The sequence below is a fragment of the Pelobates fuscus genome, chromosome 3, assembly GCF_036172605.1.
Source record: "Pelobates fuscus isolate aPelFus1 chromosome 3, aPelFus1.pri, whole genome shotgun sequence".
Taxonomy (NCBI): domain Eukaryota; kingdom Metazoa; phylum Chordata; class Amphibia; order Anura; family Pelobatidae; genus Pelobates; species Pelobates fuscus.
Window position 1 is genome coordinate 382,909,625 of NC_086319.1, and position 27,277 is coordinate 382,936,901.

Genomic DNA, 27,277 nt, shown 5'->3' on the forward strand with positions numbered 1-27,277 from the left:
CCAGGCTGTCCTTCAAATTCTTTGGACAGACATGCCGCCTTTTTGGGCATGTTCTCCCCTTTTGGCAGGTCTGGTGACGTGATTCGCACCAATGGCCCACCCTTTTACCCTGCCCATTGACTTCCTGCTTCACTGGACACTGCTGTTAGGGGGTATGGATTTATTGGAAAGATGAAAGCATAAATTAAATCTCCATCAGATACATGACGCTTGGGAGGTATGACCGTTTTAGTGTTTTTGGTCGATAAGATTCTGTAAATAGGCCCATCATAATTGTCAGCACCAGGCCCACTGGGCTCTTAATCCGGCCCTGGTCTGAGTGTATAACAGAGCTCCACAGCAATAATACTCCCAGTAATGTGTCTGCGTGTATAACAGAGCTCCACAGCAATAATACTCCCAGTAACGTGTCTGAGTGTATAACAGAGCTCCACAGCAATAATACTCCCAGTAATGTGTCTGAGTGTATAAAAGAGCTCCACAGCAATAATACTCCCAGTAATGTGTCTGAGTGTATAACAGAGCTCCACAGCAATAATACTCCCAGTAATGTGTCTGAGTGTATAACAGAGCTCCACAGCAATAATACTCCCAGTAATGTGTCTGAGTGTATAAAAGAGCTCCACAGCAATAATACTCCCAGTAATGTGTCTGAGTGTATAAAAGAGCTCCACAGCAATAATACTCCCAGTAACGTGTCTGAGTGTATAACAGAGCTCCACAGCAATAATACTCCCAGTAATGTGTCTGAGTGTATAAAAGAGCTCCACAGCAATAATACTCCCAGTAATGTGTCTGAGTGTATAACAGAGCTCCACAGCAATAATACTCCCAGTAACGTGTCTGAGTGTATAACAGAGCTCCACAGCAATAATACCCCCAGTAATGTGTCTGAGTGTATAACAGAGCTCCACAGCAATAATACCCCCAGTAATGTGTCTGAGTGCAGGGGCGGACTGACCGGTCGGGCACTTCGGACATGGTCCGAGGGCCCGGCCGGGAGGGGGGCCTGCCATCAGGGGGCCCGGCCGCCCCTTTAAATGTTGCAGCCGCCTGAGCGCTCTCTTAAGAGCCTCAGGCGGCTGCAGCTTCTCACCTCCCCTCCCCTGTAGCTGTGCGGTCCGCGGTGCCCGGCCGGAGTGATAGGAAGGTGCTCAGTGTGCACCTTCCTGTCAGTCCGGCCGGGTACAGGAAACAGAAACTTCTGTTCCACGCGGAACAGGAGTTTCTGTTTCCTGTACCCGGCCGGACTGACAGGAAGGTTCCTATCACTCCGGCCGGGCACCGCAGACCACACAGCAGCTCGGCCACGCTACAGGGGAGGGGGTAAAAAGAGAGTGGGGGGGGGGGGGTTAAAAAGAGAGTGGGAGGGGGGGTTAAAAAGAGAGTGGGGGGGTTAAAAAGAGAGTGAGACGGGGGGTTAAAAAGAGAGTGGGAGGGGGGGGTTAAAAAGAGAGTGGGACGGGGGGGGGTTAAAAAGAGATTGGGAGGGGGGGTTAAAAAGAGAGTGGGAGGGGGGGTAAAAAGAGAGTGGGGGGGTAAAAAGAGAGAGGGGGTAAAAAGAGAGTGGGATGGGGGTAAAAAGAGAGAGGGGGTGTAAAAAGAGAGAGGGAAGGGGGTAAAGAGGGAGGGGGTAAAGAGGGAGGGGGGTAAAAAGAGAGAGGGAATGGGGTAAAGAGGGAGGGGGGTAAAGAGGGAGGGGGTAAAGAGGGAGGGGGGTAAAAAGAGAGAGGGAAGGGGGTAAAGAGGGAGGGGGGTAAAAAGAGAGGGGGTAAAAAGAGAGAGGGAGGGGGGGAGAGAGGGAGGGGGTAAAAAGAGAGAGGGGGGGTAAAAAGAGAGAGAGGGGGGTAAAAATAGAGAGGGAGGGGGGGTAAGAAGAGAGAGGGAGGGGTAAGAAGAGAGGGAGGGTGGGTAAGAAGAGAGGGAGGGGGGGTAAGAAGAGAGAGGGAGGGGGGTAAAAAGAGAGGGAGGGGGAGTAAGAAGAGGGGGAGAGTAAGAAGGGGGGTAAGAAGAGGGGGAGGGGGGGTAAGAAGAGGGGGAGGGGGGAGTAAGAGGAGGGCAATTGCCCCCTCCCCTGTCCGCAGGCACCGTGCGGGCAGCCGGCAGGGGAGGGAGGAAGAGAGGACCCGGGAGCTCAGCCTGCAGCTCCTCTGGGTCCTTCTTGCGCGAGCACAGATCGTTGCCGCGGTTACCACGGCAACGTTACGGCTCTTGCGAGAGTAAACTCTAGCCCTGGAGCTACGGGCTAGAGTTCACTCTCAACACTGTGACCACCAGGGATTCCTGGTGGTCGCAGTGGTGAGAGTGAACTCTAGCCCCATAAACACACTGCCCCCACACACCATACACATTCATCACACTGCCCCCCATACACACACACACTGCCCCCACACACACCATACACATTTACACACATTGCCTCACACACACATACACACTGCCCACCCATACACACACAGCCCCCCATACTAACATTGCCACACACATACACAGCCCCCTCATACACACATTGCCCCACACACCCTACACATTTACACACTACACCCACTCACACACACTGAACCTTTCACACACACTGCACCCCTTACACATTGCACCACTGCTCCTATACCCTACTACAGCCTCATATCCCAGCAGACCCCAGGTAAGTTGTCAAACTGTTCTTAAACGGTTTGACTACTTACTCTGGGAGGGGGGCCCGGCCCTCCTGGCACCATAACGACTACACAGAGCAGTAGTGGTTATTGTGCATGGATTATTTCATTAAATAATCTACAAGTGCCCCAGTAGCCAGCAAGCCAGCCAGCCCACAGGCCGGCCAGCCAGCCAGCCAGCCCACAGGCTGGCCAGTAGCCAGCCAGCCAGCCAACAGGCCACCAGTTAGGCTTACAGCCAGCAAGCCCACAGCCTGCCAACCGCAGCCAGCAAGCCACAGCCTGCCAGCCAGCAAGCCCCAGCCAGCAAGCCACAGCCTGCCAGCCGCAGCCAGCAAACCCACAGCCTGCCAGTCGCAGCCAGCAAGCCCACAGCCTGCCGGCAGTAGCCAGCAAGCCCACAGCCTGCCAGCTGCAGCCAGTAAGCCCACAGCCTTCCAGCAAGCCCACAGACTGCCAGCCAGCAACAGTAATTAAGGTAAGAGGAGCCAACTTGGCCTAGGTATCAGCGAGCTATGTTGTGTAGCTATATTGTGAATAGGAACCAGTGTTGGAGACCCCCCTCCAGGCCCCATTAGACTCCATTGTAGTCTCTAATGGGACCTGGAGGAAATTCTTTCTAACACACTCTCTAAAGAACACTGAGATAGCCTCTGCTAGAATGCTTCCCCCCCCCCCTCCATGGCCCATTAGCCCTCAATTGTAGTCTCTACTGGGGCCTGGAGGCGACTGTTTCCAGCAGGGACACTGAGATGGCCTCTGTTAGAAAGACCCCCTTCCAAGCCTATTAGACTCCATTGTAGTCTCTAATAGGGCCTGGAGGGGATTCTTTCTAACACACTCTCTAAAGGACACTGAGATAGCCTCTGCTAGAAAGACCCCCCTCCATGGCACATTAGCCCTCAATTGTAGTCTCTACTGGGGCCTTGAAGGGATTATTGCACTTTTGTTCCTTGTGTCTAAAGATTGTGTAGGGTGTGGCTGGAGGCGGTGCATGGAGGCGGGACATGGGTGGCGCTTGCTGCGGAGTATAGGTGGGGCCTGTAAGGGGGCCCTTGATTTATTTTGCCCGGGGGCCCTGAGGGTTCTCAGTCCACCCCTGTCTGAGTGTATAACAGAGCTCCACAGCAATAATACTCCCAGTAATGTGTCAGAGTGTATAACAGAGCCCCACAGCAATAATACTCCCAGTAACGTGTCTGAGTGTATAACAGAGCTCCACAGCAATAATACTCCCAGTAATGTGTCTGAGTGTATAACAGAGCTCCACAGCAATAATACTCCCAGTAATGTGTCTGAGTGTATAACAGAGCCCCACAGTAATAATACTCCCAGTAATGTGTCTGAGTGTATAACAGAGCTCCACAGCAATAATACTCCCAGTAATGTGTCTGAGTGTATAACAGAGCCCCACAGCAATAATACTCCCAGTAATGTGTCTGAGTGTATAACAGAGCCCCACAGCAATAACACTCCCAGTAATGTGTCTGAGTGTATAACAGAGCTCCACAGCAATAATACTCCCAGTAATGTGTCTGAGTGTATAACAGAGCTCCACAGCAATAATACTCCCAGTAATGTGTCTGAGTGTATAACAGAGCTCCACAGCAATAATACTCCCAGTAATGTGTCTGAGTGTATAACAGAGCTCCACAGCAATAACACTCCCAGTAATGTGTCTGAGTGTATAACAGAGCTCCACAGCAATAATACTCCCAGTAATGTGTCTTTAAACTACAATAAATGTGTTTAGCGATCAGTCTGTGTAAATAAGATACATTGTTCTTGTTCTAAGTTACATTTTAGTTGCATAAATTGTGATTTAGTAACCTAACGTTTCTCAGAACAGCCCCGCCCCTGGTCACACCCCCACACACACCCCTAAAATGACAGCGTCCCTCTTTGTCCATTTGAAGTATCCCAAACGTTCACACTGACAGAAACAGTTACTCACAAATTAAAGAAGAAGGCTGCAAAGATCGTGGTGTCAGCCAGTCAGAATCTGTTTTGCTGATTATTTCCCCACAATGTGCAATGGAGGAGAAACGTTAATTGGAACTCCCTCCTGAGTCGCTATTTCCCCTCCTTCAGGCCGTGGAGTGCAGTAGTGTGAGCGTAGCCCTTATCCCTATACAATCACAGCGCTTTGATGGATGAATATCGATAAATATCGATTCAATCTGTGCAGAAATATGTTCTGACGTACAGAGTCGCCATTTTAGATTAGCAGCACATTTTAATGGGCATATTCACAACATTCAAGACAATTTGTGTAAGTGTAAACTGTGGCAGGATTATTCACTAAAGAAAGTATTCAAAATGAATCCAAAGTGAATTTCAAATTTAAAGGGACACTATAGTCACCAGAACAACTACAGCTTATTGTATTTGTTCTGATGAGTAGAATCATTCCCTTCAGGCTTTTTGCTGTAAACACGGTCTTTTCAGAGAAAATGCAGAGTTTACATTACAGCCTATTGATAACTTCACTGGCCACTCCTCAGATGGCTGCTAGAGGTGCTTCCTGGGGCAGTGCTGCAGAGTGAACAGCACTGACATTCAGTGTCTCCACCCTCTGCATGCAGACACTGAACTTTCCTCATAGAGCTGCATTGATTCAAATCATCTCTATGAGGAGATGCTGATTGGCCAGGGCTGTGTTTGACAGTCAGTCCAATGGGAAAGCATTGTGATTGGCTTACATAATCACTTCTAATGATGTCAGCCAAGCAGGCAGGTCAAGGGCAGAGGCAGCATCTGCAGACTTAAATACGAGCAATATTTTACTATATTTAGGTAGGCAAATGGGAGGACGGTGGAGGGAAGAGGGGGGGGGGGGGTGTTGGTGGTGATTTTAACAATAAAGGATCAGGCATACATGTTCCTGACCCTATAGTGGTCCTTTAAGGTCAAAATAGCCAAACTGGAAACATTCTCAGTCAACACTCAGTTCAGCTACTTTGTCCTTAAATCTGAAATTCACTTTTAATTCTCACTTTAGAATTTCCAGTTTGATGATTTATGGCCTGAAATTTGAGATTTGATTTGAATGTTCTTTGAATTTCTAAAAAGCTACACTTTTGGTGGAAATATCTTGTAGTCTAAAAAATCTGCGTACTTTAAGCAACCTTTCTACTAAGAACTGGCATTCCTCCTCTTATTTCTTATGGGTAATAATAAAGGAAATTTTTGCTCTACTGCCAGTGACCCAGTCATCCATGTTGGACTCCTTCAAACCGGTTTAAACAAGTGATAACTTAATTACGTGGTCTATGTTCTGGCTTCTTACGGTAAGCTCAGTGTAACAGTGCCCAAAAATGTCAAAACAGATTTTTAAACTTTGTTTTTACCTAGGATTTCTGTGATTGGAACTCTTTCAATGTCGAAAATTCCCCTTAAAGTCACAGAAGAGTAATATAACAGATTACAGCAGTGAAATATGGGACGAGTTACAATTTTATATCCAACATTGATCGACGTGTTAAAGGACCACTATAGTGCCAGGAAAACATACTCGTTTTCCTGGCACTATAGTGCCCTGAGGGTGCCTCCACCCTCAGGGCCCCCCTCCCGCTGGGCTGTATGGAGAGGAAGGGGTTAAACTTACCTCTTTCTCCAGCGCCGGGCAGGGAGCTCTCCGCCTCCTCTTCGGCTGAATGAGCATGCGCGGCAGAAGCCGCGCGCGCATTCAGCCAGTCCATAGGAAAGCATTCACAATGCTTTCCTATGGACGCTGGCGTCTTCTTACTGTCAAAATCAGAGTGAGAAGCGCGGAAGCCCTCTAGCGGCTGTCAATGAGACAGCCACTAGAGGCTGGATTAACCCATAGGTAAACATAGCAGTTTCTCTGAAACTGCTATGTTTATAGAAAAAAGTGTTAATCCTAGCTGGACCTGGCACCCAAACCACCTCATTAACCCCTTAAGGACCAAACTTCTGGAATAAAAGGGAATCATGACATGTCATGTGTCCTTAAGGGGTTAGGCTGAAGTGGTCTGGGTGCCTATAGTGGTCCTTTAATAGTTAACAATGAGTTGTTAACAAAACTGAAGCGATCACAAACTCTCCATTCTAATACTTTTTAAGAGCACCTTACCTTTATTGTTGTTATTATTTGATCTGTCAAAATTGGCCCTTGTCCCTTACGTTGAATTTTCATTTCGGAGGAGTTATCAAAGCATTAATGGAACCATTGTACGTTTGGTGAATTCATCACATAAAAAGGACTCGAAAACATTTTCCTAACAACTAAACAGCACCCCAAAATATTTCTATTGTGGTTGAGCATGAGTTAAAAAAACACCACAACCACCTCCCCTGATGTGCACTAGAAACGATTATCTGGCTTGCCTCCTACACAGTCGCCATACTGCTATCTGGAAACAATGCCATTTGCATACATGTTTATACTTAGTTCTGGCGAGTTCATGGGGCTGAAGTGCAAGGGTGCGCCAGATGTGCATTTACTTCAAAACAAAGAAAATGGTTGAAATTCAAACAAAGAGACTATTCTGCCAGATTCATCGCATCATATACATTACAATAAGTCGATTGTCGTTATGGCGCTCGTAGTATCTTATAACGCTAAGCAGGCAGTTGTAAAGATTGTAGGTAAAGATCTAAACAGTAAAATTTAATTAATATGAGAATGGTGGCATTTATTGGCACTGTGATACCTTTACAAAACACGAGCGAGCTTAACACAAGACCGTTATCAAACTGTACGAAAATCATCTTTGCTTTAATCATCGTCTTCTCTTAAAAATAAATGTCTCTTGATTAAAAAAAAAAAAAAAAAAAAAAAGGCTTCAGGTTGCGTAAATGAAGGCAGTGGTTAGATTAATAATTCATGGCGACGGGTAATAGGAGAGTGTAGATTACATTATAGTGGAAGCATGTTAAAAAATATCTACATTTCCTGTAAGTGCTTACAGGGACATCTGGTCCCTTTAGTGAAATAGGGGATCTGAATGGCAGTCAGATAGAGAAACGGTTTATGGCAACCGGCACTTCCTGGTGGAGATAAAAGTCAGATAATATGCAATAATTTTCATGCTGAGTGTATCATAAAACATACAGTTAATCAATATTTACTTTGCCGGCTGTGTTTGCCTTTAGAATGAAATGAATGAGTCTCCACACTAGCAATGTGGCTCAGAGATCACCAAACAGGATGTATGAACACGGTTGGCTAAGCATGTTGGGAAACGTAGTCCACAAACATCTGCAGTGCCAAGGTTAACCATCACTTGACTACTGTGAATCCCCTGGTGCATCAAGGCCAGTGATCGCTGGCCTATAGATAGCTGTGCACTAGCGCTCAATGTTCACAATGTCTAGCTCAGGGTTCTCCCAACTCTGGCCCTCCAGATGATGAACTATAACTCTCATAATTCTCTGGCTATCTATTTCAATTAAAAAAAAGCATGGGAGTTGTAGTTCAAAAAAATCTGGAGGATGGAAGAGTTTGAATAATCTTAGTCTAGTGGAATAAAGAAAGTCTTAGTACCTTTCATTTTTGACACATTTAAAATAAATAGATAAATAAAAGTAATTAATAGCTCGTGTTACAACCAGATGATACTCATAGACACATTAGGCTGGGCTATCTGGGTCCCCAGAAAAAAGCCCAGCTGATCTGTCCCATGCCGGTACTGGTTCTCGATAAATTGTAAAAAAAAAACAAAGGGTTTTGAACCCCATGTTTATTCTCATTCTCAGCATAGTAAATACCATGTCCATCAACTACTGTCTGTAATCCAATACAAATAATTGGTTTTAGTTACCAAACAAAGCACACAAATATATTTTTTAATGATATATTTTATTTAAAATAAAGATATATTTTTATACAAAAATGTCAAAGATATAAAAAATATATAATATTGATAACTAACCATAGCATCGCAAATATTTGTGAACAATGTCCCCATGATGTAAGCCTGAGGACTGAGTACATTATGGGAAATTCGCCACAATAGGCCATGTATGCCTCTATACGACACGGAATTAACCATGTGTTTAATGTCATTTACCACTAGCACCCAAACTGTATGAAAATGGAAAACTATAACAATTAACATTCACCCTGACTGCACCATTCTAACACCCATTCCTGTAAACACCGTCATGGCGCGGACGGTATATTTATTTAAGGCTGTGCTGTGCGCACACACATTATTGGTACATTCATTGAAAGAATCCCTGTGAATATTTACACTAAAATATAATCTCTCTCTATTCCACTCTTCCCTGAGTCAAACCTTGTGCGGGGCAGCCCACAAACCCTGAAGCTTTACCCCCATGTATCTGGGGTCACAAAGTGCTTTAAAAGTGCCTGATAATGGGAACATCTGCAAGAATAATAGGGAATCAAGTGCACTCAGACTGTATGTTCTGAGTTATATTTTCCAAGTTATATATACTTTGCATAGAATATACTCCCTGTAGTTATATGCTATACATTGCATTTTGTCCTGCAGCGATATCTTGCATATTGCATTTCCTTCCTACAGCTATATCCTCTTGTTGCATTTTGTCCTGCAGCTGCACCCCATATGTTGCATTTGTGTACCACGGTTACAGTATATCCTGTGCGCACCCTTTCATTGCTTGTCTGCATTACATCTCAGTAGTTTTTCCTATACATTGCATCTGTCCCCTTTATATTTTGCATTGAATTCCTTTGTCGCACATTTAGTCCATACATTGCATTTCTTCACAGTAGTTGCAACCTCTGCAGTGTATCTGACCTCTTCAGCTATATTCAATGTATGGCACTTCCTGCATGTATAAACCGCACATACCAAAGTTATTCTCTATCCCGTACATTCTATCACATTTTGACATAGCATTACACCTCTCCCTAGTAGGTGTACCCTCTGATCTGTAATTGCTGAATATATTGGCAGCACTGCATCTATCCCCTGTTGTTTCGTCTTCAATGTAATGCCTTCTTCCAGTTGTTTGATCCTCGAGACCTCGTCAACTCGATCACAACTTCACGATAAAAAGGATTTAACTGCCTTCACCGCGTTAAGTGGAAGGGTATGTACTATATCATCGAGGTACTCCTCTTCCCTCAAGTCAATGTTTTCACAGAGGTATTTTATTTTTACCTTACGGCAGTAATATCTGGTGCCCTACGGACGTTAGCACAGTCCCATCACCTCTTCTATGGTGGGCATAAAATGTTTCTCATACCCGAACTTGGTGGGTTTGTTTATCATAGCTGGCGGGGATCCAGATGGCAGGTCTTCCACTTGGATGGGTGAATTACAGTTTGCTGTAGGGGACATCGAAGGTGATGGTAAATCTGCATCAACTGTGATGGGCGAGTGATGGCCATTCATCAGAGGTGTCAGTAATTGTGGTGGCAAATTTACTTCTTCTACTACCGTAACAGGTGGGTTTGACGGAGTCTATGAAGACATAAAACAAAGAGAACATAAATAAATTGCATCTTATGGTGTTGATTCTTTGCATTTGTTAATCAGAATGTAAAAAACTGACACAATTTGGGATCATTGACTACAAACAGAAAAACATTTTGCCTATTGATTTGGACCTTTATGTTCTGTTGGCCTCAGAAGGTTCAATGTTGCATCTGACAAGTAACACTAAATAACCAAATGGTGGTGAATGAATCTGACACGCTCATTGTCAAATTACCTCTTTACTTCAACTTGTATCACTATGATTGACTTATATTAGATCTCACCTGCACCAAGCTCTATTCACCAGACAAAACAGTAATTTTTTTTAACATTTGTCTGGGGAGGACCAATAAAAATCTTGTTTAATTTTTTCCAGTAAACCAAACAGCAATTTGTCTCCCACCATTAGAACTTGCATTTTATGGTATGTTTTAGGACAGGGCCCCTCTTTACCATTTGTATTGGTCAATGTAGGTTAAATATCCCCCCCCCCCCCCCCAATTGTACAACACTTCAGAATATGTTGACGCTTTATAAATGCCAGTAATAAATAAGTAAACATGAGATGTCCCTAAGAGGACACTCCAAGTCCTGTAATCAGAATCCTACATGTCCCGTCTGTGCTTTGACAGACTCCAGAGACTTTTTTTTTTTTTTTTTTAAATATTTCGTTTTTATTGTGTGTTTCAGCACTTGTGTTACATTGCTTTCAAAACGGAATGTATAACAGATAAACATTATAAACATCCTTCCATGGTATAGTGTAACCAGATTTTACAGAGAATGCAGCGTTACGGCCATATCTTGGTTTGCAATTCACATATAAAGGGAGTAGGGACATTGGATGGCAGCAGGTGTCTTATCGCTTTAGTCTGGTGGGTATATAGGCAAGCCAAATCTGGCTATTTTGGATACCGTGTGTGAGTACTAGGAGGACTTTAAAAATAAAAAATATAATACGAAGGGGAGGGGGTAACTAGTGTTGGGAGGGGAAGGGAATGTGGGTGGGGGGAGGGGTTTGGAGTGCTGCATCACCATCTAGAGTGCTATCTCAGAATGTTGTCTCAACTCACAATCTTAGTTCGCACAGGCTCTGCTCAGCCGCCATTGCCTCCTTCGTGAGATTTAAGGGAGTTATGTTGAGTGCTCAGTCTCGCATTACCCTGACTCCTGGGGCGGGGTGGCTGATGGACCTACAAGTATGTTGGGTCCAGGTTCAGAGACTTTTTAAATTATTTCTATGAGAAAACTACGCACCGGACTGGTTGCGGCTTACTTTATTCATGCAAAATATGAACTTAAAAACTCTTCCACAGTTTCTATTATCTTGGAGAAATTGTATTCATTCATTTTCATGAATGAAACTACCGACAAGAGCTGAACTACCTATCCCACACATATAAAATATGCTTAGCCCTCCCATTAAGAGCAAGATCAGCGGTGTATTCAGTCCATTTACTGATCTGAGTAAGTTTTATAATGGAAGCTGCAAATCCTGGACATTTGCTACAAATGCAAGAATTTCAAGAGATGGTTGAGATGGTTTTTTTAAATTCTTTAAGTTTGCATGCAACGTACATTCTTTTTGCAATCTAGTTTGGTACATACATTTTTGTGTTATCTAGGCTGGTACAAGGGTAAACAACATATGTAACATTGCGATTTTGTGGTTTCTGGCTGGGTGGCGTGTTGCACGTTTTTTAAGAGCGTGGTGGTGGTTGTAGCGAGTTGAGCAATATATGGGTTCGTAAACCCCCTCTATGTGTGGTGCCGCATAAGTTATATGCCAGTAAGGTATGCGGGTTCTGGGTCTCTTGGGTGCGTGTAAGAGGGTATAGTGTTGGTTCCTTTGTGGTGCTGGCCTTATGTGGTAGTCGCTCTTGGTGCGAGTGCTATTGTGTGGCCCTCTTCTAGGTGTGGTCCTTCGTCCCCTTGTCGGTTTCTCCCTGGCATGGTGGGTAAGGGGGGGGGGGGGAGAGAGTTCCTGAGCGTAGTGTGCGCACTGTGTGTGCCCTTTGGGTCACTCGGCTGAACTAGGTAAGTGTGTGTTGGCGTGTATGAGAGAAGGTAGAAAAGGTGTACCATAAAGTATTTAACATTTAACTTTGCATAACTTTGGACTAAGAAAGTCTCATAAATGCCACTGCTGCTTGAGATACTCGGGTACGCTGGTTGGTTCAGGTCTTTGGTCTCCTGGCGCCTCTGATGTCAGAGGAGGACGTATCTGAGTCAGTGTGAGATGTTTTTTGGGTTTTTTTTATTGTTCAAATTTAGAATGTTTGAAAAGGTATTATCATTATAATATACATTTATATATAATAGATCCAACTCTTGCATAGATTCCCCCGTTAATTCAACACAAAGTTTATAGACACGCATAGAATCCTGAGATGTCGAGTCTCTTGTAATAGAATATACAGCTAAAACAGTATCAAGATTTATAATCTAACTTTTACGGCTGGGTCCTCATAACAAAAGAAGTAGTTAAACAACAATTTCACGTTCCCAAAAATCTGAAGAATGCATGCAATGATTTAAGCAAAAGGGTAGTCAGCTTTTTTTGTTGTTGTTGTTCTGTGTAATGGTGAGTCAAATTTCCTAGTAAGGAGGTCATGACTGGATCGAACTGCCGAATACTGCCAGGTAACTCATTTGAATAATTATTAATGGGAACGTCCTATTTTCATCTGTGCAAACTGTGCTTGCACCTGTGTAAATAGCATGTTTAGGTAAAAAAATAATAGGGGGGAATAAATAATATATATATATAATATATGTATATATATACATTAAAAAATTAGGGTGCACTCCACGGGATTTGTGCACTTTGTATATGTTTTTTTGAATGTATTAAAACATTATTAAAATAACAGAGTCCCGATCAACGTTTTGACCCCCAATAGGGTCTTTCTCAAGATCTTGAGAAAGACCCTATTGGAGGCAAAACGTTAAACGACCCCATGGAGTGCACCCTAATTTTTCATGTATCTATACAACGCGGATTTGCACAAAGGTATCAACTATTCCTTCTTTACCAAAAAAGGTGAGTGTCAAGATTTCTGTGTATATATATATATATATATCTAGATCAGTCCATACATTCTTTCAGATAAACGAAAAAAGGTGGTTGTCTTCATAGCAAAATGCAATGTTTGCATGACAAACCCATTTTTGGGAGATTAAAAAAAAAAAAAGTATAACCTATCCCTGAGTGCAATTAATCATGCAATTAATCATGTTAATATTTTGGGGTATTTTTGAAAAATATACATCACAGCCTATTTTTGTTATAGCTCAAATTAATCTATGGGTTTATGGTGTTGAACAGGGCATAATCTCTCCGTGGGTCAGGGTGTGAGTACATGGGGTTAAATTAACAGAGCCCAACAAATCGGGGGACAGAGTCTTCAACAGCTACCACTGATATCCCAGATCTTTCGATTCTTTCTGGATAAACAAACACGGCCACTGGTAATGGACTTTGTGTTAAGTAACTATGTATCTATGTAAGAGTATCTCTGACTCCTGGTAATAATATACAAACAACATATGGAATTATAAATAGCTTATGGTTAGCTCATGTTGAGCCACACCTGGGGAATAATTGAAATGCCTACCATTAATTCATGCCTGTGATTTAAATACATTGTATTTATTGTAAATAAGTGATTGGGTAATAGGTACATTCTAACTCACCTGTGACAGCTGGAGGTCATTGTCACATTTTTTATCAATGAAACGGCATTTCTAGGTGAGACATACTATAAGTTACAGTTCTGGGGATTGTGATAAAACCGGAATTTGTGCAAAATTGACGGGTAAATTGCAAATTTTACACCAAAGTAAGATGGAAACAAAGGTGAATTGGAGAATCTTTGCAGTACTTTTATTTTTTGCTTTTTTTTGCCTAAAATCTGCCGTGTCTGTGTGATTTTTCCACAATTCCTAGTTTATTGGAAACAAATCCTGTTATTCACATATAGATACATTTACGGGGGGTAGAATTTGTTTTTCCACAAACTAACACTACTTGGGGGGGGGGAGGAGGGGTATGAGCTGCTGTTTTGCCCAATCCGTCCTGGGATTCTGTTTGAACCTTTGAAGAGTCATACACATGTGCAGGCATTGGGTCCTATTCACACAGTTATAGGGACATTCAACTGTCTAAATAGTGTGCAGCTCAGGAGAGCCCAAAAGTTAGATCCAAAGATGTAAAACTACAACTCCCATAATGCTTTGCATGCGTTTAAAATGCCTTTAGCGTGACAAAGCATCATGGAAGCTGTGGTTTACCTCCACCAGGCAAACAACCAGGAAGGAACAGGACCGGTTGTGTGACTGACAGTCAGGGGACTGTAACAAGGTTAATAAATAAGTGTGACAATTTAGTTTTAAGTTTGCACATTTTGTAAAAAATTAATAAATTATAATAAAAAAAAAAAAAAGCTAAAGTGATTTGGTGAGTGGAGTGGGCATTCAACAGAGACATATCTGTTAGAGCAGATGCTACATATAATGTACCGAGCTCCAGAGATTTGGCCCAAACTCGACAGCAACCAGGTGATAAATAGTATAGACTTGACCAATACGCGCCATGACATCATATATGCCACCAAAGGAACGCAGTCTGATACAGCGAGCTGCTGCCACAAATTTAGTGATATATCAGTATCTACTGTCTTTTTTGGGCATAGAGCAACAGAATTAACAAGAAATGGAGTGGTCAAAGGGAAAACGTAGAATATTAACACAAAAAGCAAATACATTTGGAACATTAAAAGGTGAAATTGTGATCAATCCCTGGTAACAACAGATTAACCAGTATTTTATAAAACTTACTGTCTGAAAGATATGCGTAACACGGAAATCCTATCCTCCACTTTAAATATGGTAGGTTAGGTTACAGTTAGTTATACTGGGTGGGTTTATATTAGTAAAGGGACACTCCAGGCTCCCACACACGGTAGGTGCACTGTGTAGGTTAGGTTACAGTTAGTTATACTGGGTGGGTTTATATTATTAAAGGGACACTCCAGGCTCCCATATGTTAGATGCACTGTGTAGGTTAGGTTACAGTTAGTTATACTGGGTGGGTTTATATTAGTAAAGGGACACTCCAGGCTCCCACACACGGTAGGTGCACTGTGTAGGTTAGGTTACAGTTAGTTATACTGGGTGGGTTTATATTATTAAAGGGACACTCCAGGCTCCCATATGTTAGATGCACTGTGTAGGTTAGGTTACAGTTAGTTATACTGGGTGGGTTTATATTATTAAAGGGACACTCCAGGCTCCCACACGTTAGGTGCACGGTGTAGGTTAGGTTACAGTTAGTTATACTGGGTGGGTTTATATTATTAAAGGGACACTCCAGGCTCCCACACACGTTGGGTGCACTGTGTAGGTTAGGTTACAGTTAGTTATACTGGGTGGGTTTATATTATTAAAGGGACACTCCAGGCTCCCACACACGGTAGATGCACGGTGTAGGTTAGGTTACAGTTAGTTATACTGGGTGGGTTTATATTATTAAAGGGACACTCCAGGCTCCCACACACGGTAGATGCACTGTGTAGGTTAGATTACAGTTAGTTATACTGGGTGGGTTTATATTAGTAAAGGGACACTTTAGGCTCCCACACACATTAGGTGCGCTGTGTAGGTTTATTAGAGGGACACTCCAGGCTCCCACAGGGGCAAATATGGGCAATCCCTAAATCTTGGACTTTTGGGGGTTACACGGCACTGGTTTCAGGGTCACTGCTGTCACAGGTGTCCTGTCCAGCACATAGTAATGGGATATTTCTGACGGTCGGCAGGACTCTGTGTTCTGAGAACAGTGTAATAGAGGGATTGTATTCTGCCTTTGTCAATCCTGTCTGCAGCTGCCTGGGACAAAGGACTGAATGAGTCAGCAATGAATCTGGATTTACAGGATGGCTAGATTGGGTGGGTGATGCTGGCCAGAAGCCTATTCACTGTCACCCAAAACAGCCATACAGTCATCTGTGCGATATGCAGCATCTCCAGCCTGCTGTGCTGAGTCTGCAAAGCTGAACTGCATGACAGGACTGGGTTTTAATATAATTTGGCATTAACCTTATGAGCACCAGGAAGGAGATCAATAGACTCACTGGCTGCTATTTTTATAGCAATTACCGGTAGACATTTACCAAATAGGAGGAACACAATAAAGACTCTATTTGCCATGAATACCTCCCAAGTGACCATATTTAGAAGGGACAGTCCCTATTATGGACCCAAATCCCTCTGTCCCTCTTTTCTAGGAGCTCCATATTTTTGGTGGGTCCGCATTTATACCAGAGCTCCACCGCAATCATTTTCACAGTAATTCGTATTTAAACTAAAATAATTGTGTAAATAAGATACATTATTCTTCGTCTTAATCGCTTTTTAGCTCCATAAATTGTTATTAGCAAGTCTCATACAATTTCTTGGGACAGATCAGCCCTCACACACCCCCTCTAAAATTAAAGTGTCCCTCTTAGCCCCTTTGAAATGTTGGGAGGTATAGCGATGGATGGGGCTCACAGAACAGAGATCTCTAATCTTGGTACCCCAGATTTTGTTAACTACATTTCCTATGTATTTCAAAAACATTCTGGGTGCCAAATACAGCCCTCGTGGCCATATTTCCTTGTTATTTAACATTGGGTATCAAGGTGCCTTAGGACTACAATGGATGGCTAAAAATGATGAGCATTGCTCGCGTGAAGGGTGGAAACAGGTTAAAACTCATGAGTAACAGGATATGTTAATCTGCCCACCATACGTGGACATTCCTGTCCTGCGGGCTGTAGTGGTTATGGTTCCTGAGCCATTCTTTTATTAAAAACCAGCAGCGCTTTATTCACTTGTAGGGCTATTAAAATATCCACATCCACTTACAGTGGAAAAGCAAAGAGGAACCCTATAGTTCAACCATACAGCATTAAAACCCATACAACACTTGATTTTTCACTAATTTTCTGAATGTTGATGGTTATCTTTTGATCATGAAGTCACATATCATGTCCCTGCAGGGCCCTATCCTCACTCCCGAAATACAATTCTCCAACTTTGACCATATGAAATGTTGCATTGACTCAATTAAGTTAGAACAATTGATTGATACTTTCCTAATTGTTTAAAAACTCATGCATTGTTCATCTACGATGCTTCTACTGGCAAGCCAGGAAGTAAAGGAGCAGAGAGGTTGCCAGGAGACTGTGTACCCCAACGTACGATAGTAATAGAGTAGTTTAGAGTGTCTGTCAGTCTCATAATTCATACCGTCCCTGTTTAAGTGGCACATTTTAAATGTCCCCTTTAAATAAGCAACATCTAATGACATTCCGTTACCACGAAAGCCATTAAACTGCTGCAAAAAAATATCTGTGTTCTAAAGGATGTCGATAATTTACAATAATGGTAAAGAAGATTTAGGTTTAGGAGGCGACAGCCTTCAAGGTGTTGGAATTACAACTCCCATAATTGGCAGCCAGGCTATCCTAGCTCAGAGTGGAAGGACTTACAGTCTACATCACTGTAATGGTCACAACAGGAGAGCCATGGTCTTTAGAAGGGACTCCGGCCTGCAAGAACCCTTGCTAACCATACAGCCTTTCTTTAGTGGGTGTGAGATGACATGGGGGTCCAGTTCCATGGGGCAGCCGTGCAAAGGTGGGGGAGCTTGTGAGCACATCAAAGAGACACTATAGTCAACAGAACAACTACAGCTTTATGTAGTTGTTCTGGTGAGTATTATAGCTCACTTCAGGCATTTTCATGTGAATACTACCTTTTCATAGAAAAGGCAGTGTTTACATTGCCCCTAAGGACACCTCCAAGTGGCCACTCCTTGGATGGCAACTGGAGGTGCTTCCTGGCTCAGTGCTGCACAGTAAGCAGCACTGCCGTTCAGCGTCTCCACACTCTGCATGGAGATGCTGAATTTTCCTCATAGAGATGCATTGATTCGATGCATCTCTATGAGGAGGTGCTGATTGGCCAAAACGGCGTTTGGCCCCGCCCCTTGACGATTTTAGCCGATCCAATGCTTTACCCACGGGAAAGCATTGGATTGGTTAAAAATCTGCAATTCTGATGATGTCACCAAGGGGTAGAGGCCAGCGCTTACGGACCCGCGTGGCGCTGGAAATAAGGTGAGGTTTCATTCTTTTTAAGTGGACTGATTGGGGGCAAGTCACATAAATGGTGGGTTTAGCACTACAGGGTCAGGGTTAGTGTTCCTTTAAGGCAGATACTCTCTAACTCTAAGACTCCCTTAACCATAAACTCTCCCAATACTAACTCTAAACACCCCTTCTCCCTAAGTCACCATAACCCACACATCCATTTAAATGGCAGCATTATTTTACACTGGTTTAATGATGCTGTGCTCATATTATTATTATTTATAAAGCTCCAACAAATTCCGCAGCGCTGTACAATGGGATATATAAGTAGCGTCATTATTTTGACAGTGAATTTTAACGATTTTTAAAGTGTATCGCTGGTGAGTACCCACATCTCAAATAATCAAACTATTCACTAAACCGAGAAGAATTGCACTTTTTAGTGCAGAGCAGCCGAGATGGAAACATTCAGAGATCAAATTTCATCAAAATGTCATTTTTTTTCCCCTCTCTGCAGAGCTGCCCTTCTTTTCACCGAACACACCTTCCATTCTTTTATCGTTTTAGTTCTGTAACCCAATCCTCGTCATTCAGCGTGGCATCGCTCATTCTGAATCCCTCCCCCCTGGATTCCAGAATCTGGCCGCATTATTCAAAAGAACAGATGAATCTGTATAAACAGGAATTCTCTATCTATTCTCCTGATCACAGCCAGCACAGATCCTGAGAGATGCAAATAATATCAGCCACCCACGTATAATATGAGCCTGAAAACTGAGGCTTTGATAGTTCTGTAACCCACCCAAGCACCGTGTCATTAATCCATATTTAATCTACTCTCCCTTTTTTGTTTGATACAGGTAACACTCAAGACGGAAAGTAGTGAATAGTTCGCTTTTAATCATAGGGGTTTATTGACTAAACACCAACCGTAGTGACTTGAAAACTGAACGTAAAAATGTTCCACAGTCACAGTTTGCCTATTTAATCCTAAATGTGCCATTCTGTATTCAATCCAACACAAAAATCTGAGATATATACCATTTATCTATGTGTCAAGGTTTTAGAACTATGAAAAGTGAGCTCAGTTCTGGAAGATAGGACTTAGGCGAGCTCTCACCATGGTAGGAAGGATCTAACACCTGGGGGGTTAATTAACTAAACGTCAAATTGTAGATGATTTAAATAGAAAAGGGCACAATTTAAACTAATATAGCTAATTTGGAATGATTTTCCACCCCAGCCACAGTCACAACTAAGCAATTTTAGCCTACATTTCCCCATCTGCTCCAATTCATACCTTAGTGAATACACCCCGGTCAGGAGGAATGGGCCATGGGGTGCAGTAGGCCTGGTGGTAGACACCATGATACAATTCGGGTTCGTTTCTTAATATTCTGAGAAGGTGTTCCAGTATTGTGTGTATTAATTACTGTCCTGAACCAGAGTGTGTGGCTTGCAGATTTAATGATCTAAAAGTGTCCTCTCACAGGCCATCAACCCTGCTTTGTGGAGAGCGAGGTACATCACGCGCTGGCCGGGGGTTAGTGAACTGAGACATTGATAACCTCTGCTACAAACAGCTGAGAGTTACCCTGTACAACCAGGTGGCATATACCGCACCACTGGACGGAGACTTTTAGCTTCAGTGACTTTGCTCCACATTCCACCTTATTACAACCTACACCTCCCCATGCTACTGAAATAGACAGCATGATGTATCTACTGTCAGGCTAAGGGCAAGAAGGAGTTCACATAGACAGATGACTCGCCAACTCAATAAGGACATTAATGCAGCACTAGCCAAACTTCAAGAACTACCGAAATACCTGAAAGATTTATAAAGGTTTACTCCAAGTACCATAACCACCGCAGTGCAAGTACCATCTCTCCGTACTCTCATTTTATAAAAGTATCTTATTTTCTAAATCAATTTGAGCTGTAATTCCATCATCAAGGCTTCTGAAAATTTAAAGGGACACTATAGCCACTACTTTGGCTTAAGGAAGCGGTTTTGGAGTATAGATCGTGCCGCTGCGGGCTCATTGCTCAAATCTCAGCTATTTAGGAATTAAATAACTTTGTATATGCAGCCCCAGTCACACCTCCCTGCATGTGACATAAACACTTCCATGTAAAGAATCATCTAATGTTTATACTTCCTGCATTGCAAATTCGGTTTAATTTAGAATTTTCTATCTCCTCATCTGTTAATAGCTTGCTAGATCCTGCAGGAGCATCATGTATGTGATTAAAGTTCAATTTACAGAGCATGTGATAAAAAACGTTTAAAGTACATCAACGCCGTAGAGATGAATCTCCTCCAACGACTCCTATGTCTGTTTAAGATAGTCCCGGTGTTGATCCCAAGGGCATTCTTTCAATCGATAAGCGCGGCCATCCGGCGGTTCGTGTGGAACCAAAGGGCCCAGCGGATTAGTAAATCCCAACTGGAGCTACCCAAGAACCAAGGATGCACTGGTTTCCCATCGATCATCGGGTATTATCTGGTGGCTGACTTGCTCCGGGTCTCCGACTGGCATGCCCTACCAGCCACAAAAGTATGGGTGCATGCTGAGAAGAATAAGGCCAGGGGCTTCATACGCTCACAGCTTTGGCATGGGGGTTTGACGTTTGGTGTTTTACGCACAGGTAACCCTCTGATTGATTCCACGCTGAGTGTGTGGTGCTCCCTACGCTACCAGAGGCAACTAATGATGTCCCCTGACCCTATGACCCTGGTCACTCATAACCCTGGGCTGGGTGGAGGACTGAACCCGGCTGACCTGCACAATTTCCATTTGACTGACAGGATATACATGCGCCAATGGTGCGACAGTGAACACTTAAAATCGATGGCGGACATGCTAAAAGACGCAACCCCGACGTGGTTACATTACCATTGAATCAAGACCTACTACATCGCTACAGCGGGCAAAGCCTATACCATAGAGATCTACGCAGTTTGAATTGATGTGCACCACCAGGAGGCATGTCCAAAGAGGAACCTCTATGCTTTACTTCATTCTCATACACAGTGAGATCAAACGAGGTAGGAGAGAGAGACAGGGGAGACTCCGACTGACTGGAAATCGGACAAACATCTTCATTTTTACACATAAGTGCTCAATTAGCTCAAAATATCAGGAAAAAGCGGCAAATCATTGGCCAGATGGTATAGAACCCCCGACATTCTACATCACAACGTTGCACTGTGATATATTGTCCGATATTCTTCATAGTTTGTACTGTGCTATCTCAACCTCAATAAACGTATACTGACAAAAAAAGTCCAGTTAGCATGCATTGCATACTCTCTATTAGGGGATACTGTACCTGCATGGTGTCCCAGGGATTACTGTATTTGGTGTTAAGGAGTTTGGCCACAGAGCGGCTGTTCTCTGGATTTGGAATTTTTATCCAACACATTCTGCCTCGTTTCCTCTGGACATATATAAAGATCAGAAATCCAAACATCACAAGGGTGATATGTATGGGGAGCAAGATCCCTGCAAGGTGTACGGAACCTGAGGGAGAGATCGTTTTGTGAATATTGTATGTAAAAAAAGACAGACCAGAGAGAGCGTGGCTGGATACTGCCTGTCTGCAAGTGCAGTGTAGAGAGAAGTAATGTGACTTTTACATATGCACCGAATTTCCCAGTATGGAGGAAAGGTAACGGTAACTAAACACAATGTGGCCAACTAGGGTAGAATGGAGACATCTCAGAGATAGGGAGTGTCGTGATGGAGACAGGTGATATGGATCTTCTAACAAAAAATGTAAGTCTACAAAACATTCCAGCTTTAATAAATACCTTTAGTATGAAATACCTTGACCTCTCCTCGGGTCCCTTCCCCAGCGGCGGTGGACGCCGTCACCCAGATCTCATACACAGTACTTGGTAGCAGCCCTGAGATAGACAGATTCCTGGTGGACACTGGGACAAAGCACCAAGGGTTAACTGAGCATTTACAGAATGGAAACACGGGGCTAACAAACACACACGGGGGCAGGTTAAAGTGGGATAGAAAGAAAACATCAGAGAGGCAAGAAAAAAACTATCAAACACCATTTAGTGCCATTTATAAATTGTAAGGTGAAATCATCTGAGGCTAAATATGCCAAAAGTTTGCAAGGGATTGTGGGGATTCTAGTCAGCAGTAGAAGTGGAGCCAACAGTGGACAGCAGGTCAATGGACGAAGCATCGTTACAAGGCTGGCGTTTCTCGCCTGAATAAATGAGCGGATTACAAAGAGCGGGAATATTGGCGACCAGAGATAGATAATGGTGGTTGCAAAGAGGGGGATCGGGAGGCATGGCGGAGACAGATACCTGGGTGACGCTGAGAATCCACCGTACTGTTGAGGTAGACAGTGTAACGGGTAATAAATCCTTTCTGTTTCCAGACAGGGATCTTGTTCCAAGAAATAAAGATATCTGTGGAAGAGAGGGGAAGGACGGAAAAGTTTGGGGCAGAAGAGGGGACTGGTGGAAGAGAATGAGCGGGGGGAGGGGGAGACAGACGATCATTAACATCAAATGAGTTTTTTTTATAGATCTTTGTCTGAACAGATCTGCATTCTTATCTCAAAATCTGCTTTCACTTGTCTACATGTGTTGCCCACACATGTCCTCTACACTCTCTTTATTCTAATCTTTATATATATTACACATAAACCTCAGTCTACCGTATCAAGCCTCTAATAGGATCCTGTACCCTTCCATTTTATGAAATTAGTTATAAAGTCCAAAAATACTCAATACTGCTTTACCAACATGAGAGGGGAGACATTTAGGAAGAGAAAAAATATGCAAAAAAAGCCAACGTAGACCTTACAGCAACCTACAAACCACCCTTCTCAATAGTATCTGCTCAGCATCACTTTATTCATTTATTTGATGTTAATCTCTCTGTATATTCCATTTGTAATAGTTATTTTCCAATAATTTGCTGCTCACCTCCTTCCTGACTGTAGAACATAATGGTGGAAACAGGACCTTTACAGTCGCTCTGGCACAAAGTAAACAGGGAGACTTGGTATGGAACCTGTGGATCTAATTCACCTGTGGAGAGAAGGCAGAAAAACATTATTGCAATAGCGTATCAAAACTGTAATGCTCATCTTGTAGTGTAAGGTTCTGACTGACTGGTCACCTGGCAGCGTAAGGTTCTGACTGACTGGTCACCGGGCAGTGTAAGGTTCTGACTGACTGGTCACCGGGCAGTGTAAGGTTCTGACTGACTGGTCACCAGGCAGTGTAAGGTTCTGACTGACTGGTCACCGGGCAGTGTAAGGTTCTGACTGACTGGTCACCGGGCAGTGTAAGGTTCTGACTGACTGGTCACCGGGCAGTGTAAGGTTCTGACTGACTGGTCACCAGGCAGTGTAAGGTTCTGACTGACTGGTCACCTGGCAGTGTAAGGTTCTGACTGACTGGTCACCGGGCAGTGTAAGGTTCTGACTGACTGGTCACCTGGCAGTGTAAGGTTCTGACTGACTGGTCACCGGGCAGTGTAAGGTTCTGACTGACTGGTCGCCAGGCAGTGTAAGGTTCTGACTGACTGGTCGCCAGGCAGTGTAAGGTTCTGACTGACTGGTCGCCAGGCAGTGTAAGGTTCTGACTGACTGGTCACCTGGCAGTGTAAGGTTCTGACTGACTGGTCGCCAGGCAGTGTAAGGTTCTGACTGACTGGTCGCCAGGCAGTGTAAGGTTCTGACTGACTGGTCGCCAGGCAGTGTAAGGTTCTGACTGACTGGTCACCGGGCAGTGTAAGGTTCTGACTGACTGGTCACCGGGCAGTGTAAGGTTCTGACTGGTCACCAGGCAGTGTAAGGTTCTGACTGACTGGTCACCGGGCAGTGTAAGGTTCTGACTGACTGGTCACCGGGCAGTGTAAGGTTCTGACTGACTGGTCACCAGGCAGTGTAAGGTTCTGACTGACTGGTCACCAGGCAGTGTAAGGTTCTGACTGACTGGTCACCGGGCAGTGTAAGGTTCTGACTGACTGGTCACCGGGCAGTGTAAGGTTCTGACTGACTGGTCACCGGGCAGTGTAAGGTTCTGACTGACTGGTCACCGGGCAGTGTAAGGTTCTGACTGACTGGTCACCGGGCAGTGTAAGGTTCTGACTGACTGGTCACCAGGCAGTGTAAGGTTCTGACTGACTGGTCACCTGGCAGTGTAAGGTTCTGACTGACTGGTCACCGGGCAGTGTAAGGTTCTGACTGACTGGTCACCGGGCAGTGTAAGGTTCTGACTGACTGGTCACCGGGCAGTGTAAGGTTCTGACTGACTGGTCACCGGGCAGTGTAAGGTTCTGACTGACTGGTCGCCAGGCAGTGTAAGGTTCTGACTGACTGGTCACCGGGCAGTGTAAGGTTCTGACTGACTGGTCACCGGGCAGTGTAAGGTTCTGACTGACTGGTCACCGGGCAGTGTAAGGTTCTGACTGACTGGTCACCTGGCAGTGTAAGGTTCTGACTGACTGGTTACCTGGCAGTGTAAGGTTCTGACTGACTGGTCACCGGGCAGTGTACGGTTCTGACTGACGGGTCACCGGGCAGTGTAAGGTTCTGACTGACTGGTCACCGGGCAGTGTAAGGTTCTGACTGACTGGTCACCGGGCAGTGTATGGTTCTGACTGACTGGTCACCGGGCAGTGTAAGGTTCTGACTGACTGGTCACCGGGCAGTGTAAGGTTCTGACTGACTGGTCACCGGGCAGTGTAAGGTTCTGACTGACTGGTCACCGGGCAGTATAAGGTTCTGACTGACTGGTCGCCAGGCAGTGTAAGGTTCTGACTGACTGGTCACCGGGCAGTGTAAGGTTCTGACTGACTGGTCACCGGGCAGTATAAGGTTCCGACTGACTGGTCACCGGGCAGTGTAAGGTTCTGACTGACTGGTCACCGGGCAGTGTAAGGTTCTGACTGACTGGTCACCGGGCAGTGTAAGGTTCTGACAGACTGGTCACCGGGCAGTGTAAGGTTCTGACAGACTGGTCACCGGGCAGTGTAAGGTTCTGACTGACTGGTCACCGGGCAGCGTAAGGTTCTGACAGACTGGTCACCTGGCAGTGTAAGGTTCTGACTGACTGGTCACCGGGCAGTGTAAGGTTCTGACTGACTGGTCACCGGGCAGTGTAAGGTTCTGACTGACTGGTCACCGGGCAGTGTAAGGTTCTGACTGACTGGTCACCGGGTAGAGCTGTGGCTGGCTGCTCACCAGGCAGTGTTACATTCTGTTTGCCAACTTGGCTCCTGGCCCAATTCTTCATTTTACTTCCTCCTTCGGTCAGTTGGGTCCACTCCACCAGATAAGTGAGATCTTCACAATGTTCATTCAGAGGTTCGTCCCACCACACTGTGACTCCCTGGGTTACATTAAGCCACACTCTAATCTCCACATCAAGAGGTTTCGTATCTGTTAAAAGAGTTCAGACATGGTGAGGTTAATGAATGAGTCTGATGTTATACCAAAAAATTAGCAGTTAATGGTTTCAATCCAGAACAGCGATATTTTATTAGACTTTTCCAAACTACTACTAACAGTGGATACTTTCAGACATAATACCCTTTTTTCTGAAAAAGTATCAGATCAACGCTGCTTATTAAATATTATTAACATCCAAAAATTAAACTAATGCTAAATACCGTGGGCCCTACATAGGAAACCACACGTTGAAAACCTTAAGACTAAGAGCCAGGCATCACAGCATATAGTATGCAGTTATATATGCGTGTGGCACGGCAGGTTCCTAATATAACCCAAGAGCTGGCCAGACCAGGGAAATTAAAACCTAATTCTTCAGGTCCTTAATAGAAATAATAAAAGTACAACAGGCTTTCAGTGACAAAGCCAATCTCTAACAAAATTCATAAAATGAGTGATGGCTGAACACAATGACCCTGAGATAAGCCGTAGAACAGATACCTAAACACACAGTTGTGGCACAGGTAGGCGGCCCGGTTCCATTGTTGTTCTGAGCGCTGACACACATATGAGTTGAGTTGGCAGGCAGTTTGACCTCACAGAGTGGCTGCAGATAAGGAGTCTTCAAGGCATTGGACTCCCCACCGTGTATATAGGTTACGATGTAATTCCACTTGTCACTTCCTGGGTATTGGCAGTGCTGAGGCTGTACACAAAGGGTTATGATTATTCACAATTAGAGGTAGGGTTACCCATCATTTATTAATATGGACACACATCAACCCATCCCTTAAACACAATGTGGTGCAAACCTCCTCCAAACAAACAGTGGCAGAGACACTTCTCATTTATGGGAAGAATAAACCTTAATTCTCGAATGTTCATATTCTGGAAACCCTCAAGGGCACACAATGTTGGCAGCAGGAGTGAATACAAATGCCCTGGGACCATGGGCAACCAATTAAACTGAAGACATGGTGTCCAGAATCTGGTCGGAGTAGTGACCCATTCACAGCCATACAGCATTCGCTCTCCAACATACTCACCTTCCAATATAAAATTACAGATTGTTTCATTTCGAAATTCCTCCAAACATCCAAAGGACCAACTGGAGCTGATGGGGAACAGAGCATGTGAATTAAGAACTCATAATGGCATAATATAAAGTTGAGATGAGAGAGGAACACGGCAGAAGAAGATATAAAGAGGGAGACAGACATGATACCTGATCTCCTCGCCTCCATGTGCTCACCTTGCTCTGGAGTCCAGAAGGTACGAGACTCACTCCAAAGACTCCTCAATGTGTTGTTTGACTCATAGCGTGCCTGGACGTCATATAGTGAGAACGGTTCTAAATCACTAATTTCATAATTGTCATGTTGTATGTCAGATGGGTCGGCCTGCACGGATTACACATGGAGATTTCTTAAAATGAGAGCTTATACTCAGGTACTGCCTCCTCACGTCAAGCACTGTTGGTCCAAAGGGGCAGGCGGGGAAGTGCCCCTCCAGTTCTTCTTTAATAGATATGTTTTCGAAAAAACATGCTGTGTCAGTCATGATCAACTCTGCGGTTTCCTCGCCAACCCCTTTTTATTGATGGCCGGAGAAG

General features: G+C 44.1%; 1 protein-coding gene across 3 annotated transcripts in view; it reads right to left on the reverse strand.

Moving 5' to 3' along the window:
* Positions 1-8,554: 8,554 nt before the first annotated feature.
* IL27RA (interleukin 27 receptor subunit alpha) overlaps positions 8,555-27,277 on the reverse strand; it is a 52,605-nt gene continuing 33,882 nt past the window's right edge. For 2 of the 3 annotated variants that reach the window (XM_063449609.1, XM_063449611.1), the window contains 9 exons: positions 26,918-27,065; positions 26,712-26,779; positions 26,167-26,371; positions 25,459-25,656; positions 23,192-23,296; positions 22,565-22,717; positions 22,046-22,168; positions 21,565-21,755; positions 8,555-10,075 (listed from right to left, as the gene is read on the reverse strand). In XM_063449609.1, the coding sequence (XP_063305679.1) occupies positions 9,806-10,075; positions 21,565-21,755; positions 22,046-22,168; positions 22,565-22,717; positions 23,192-23,296; positions 25,459-25,656; positions 26,167-26,371; positions 26,712-26,779; positions 26,918-27,065 (1,461 nt within the window). In that variant the 3' untranslated portion in view covers positions 8,555-9,805. The remainder of the gene's footprint in view (positions 10,076-21,564; positions 21,756-22,045; positions 22,169-22,564; positions 22,718-23,191; positions 23,297-25,458; positions 25,657-26,166; positions 26,372-26,711; positions 26,780-26,917; positions 27,066-27,277) is intronic. The other variant, XM_063449612.1, reaches the window with a different exon arrangement.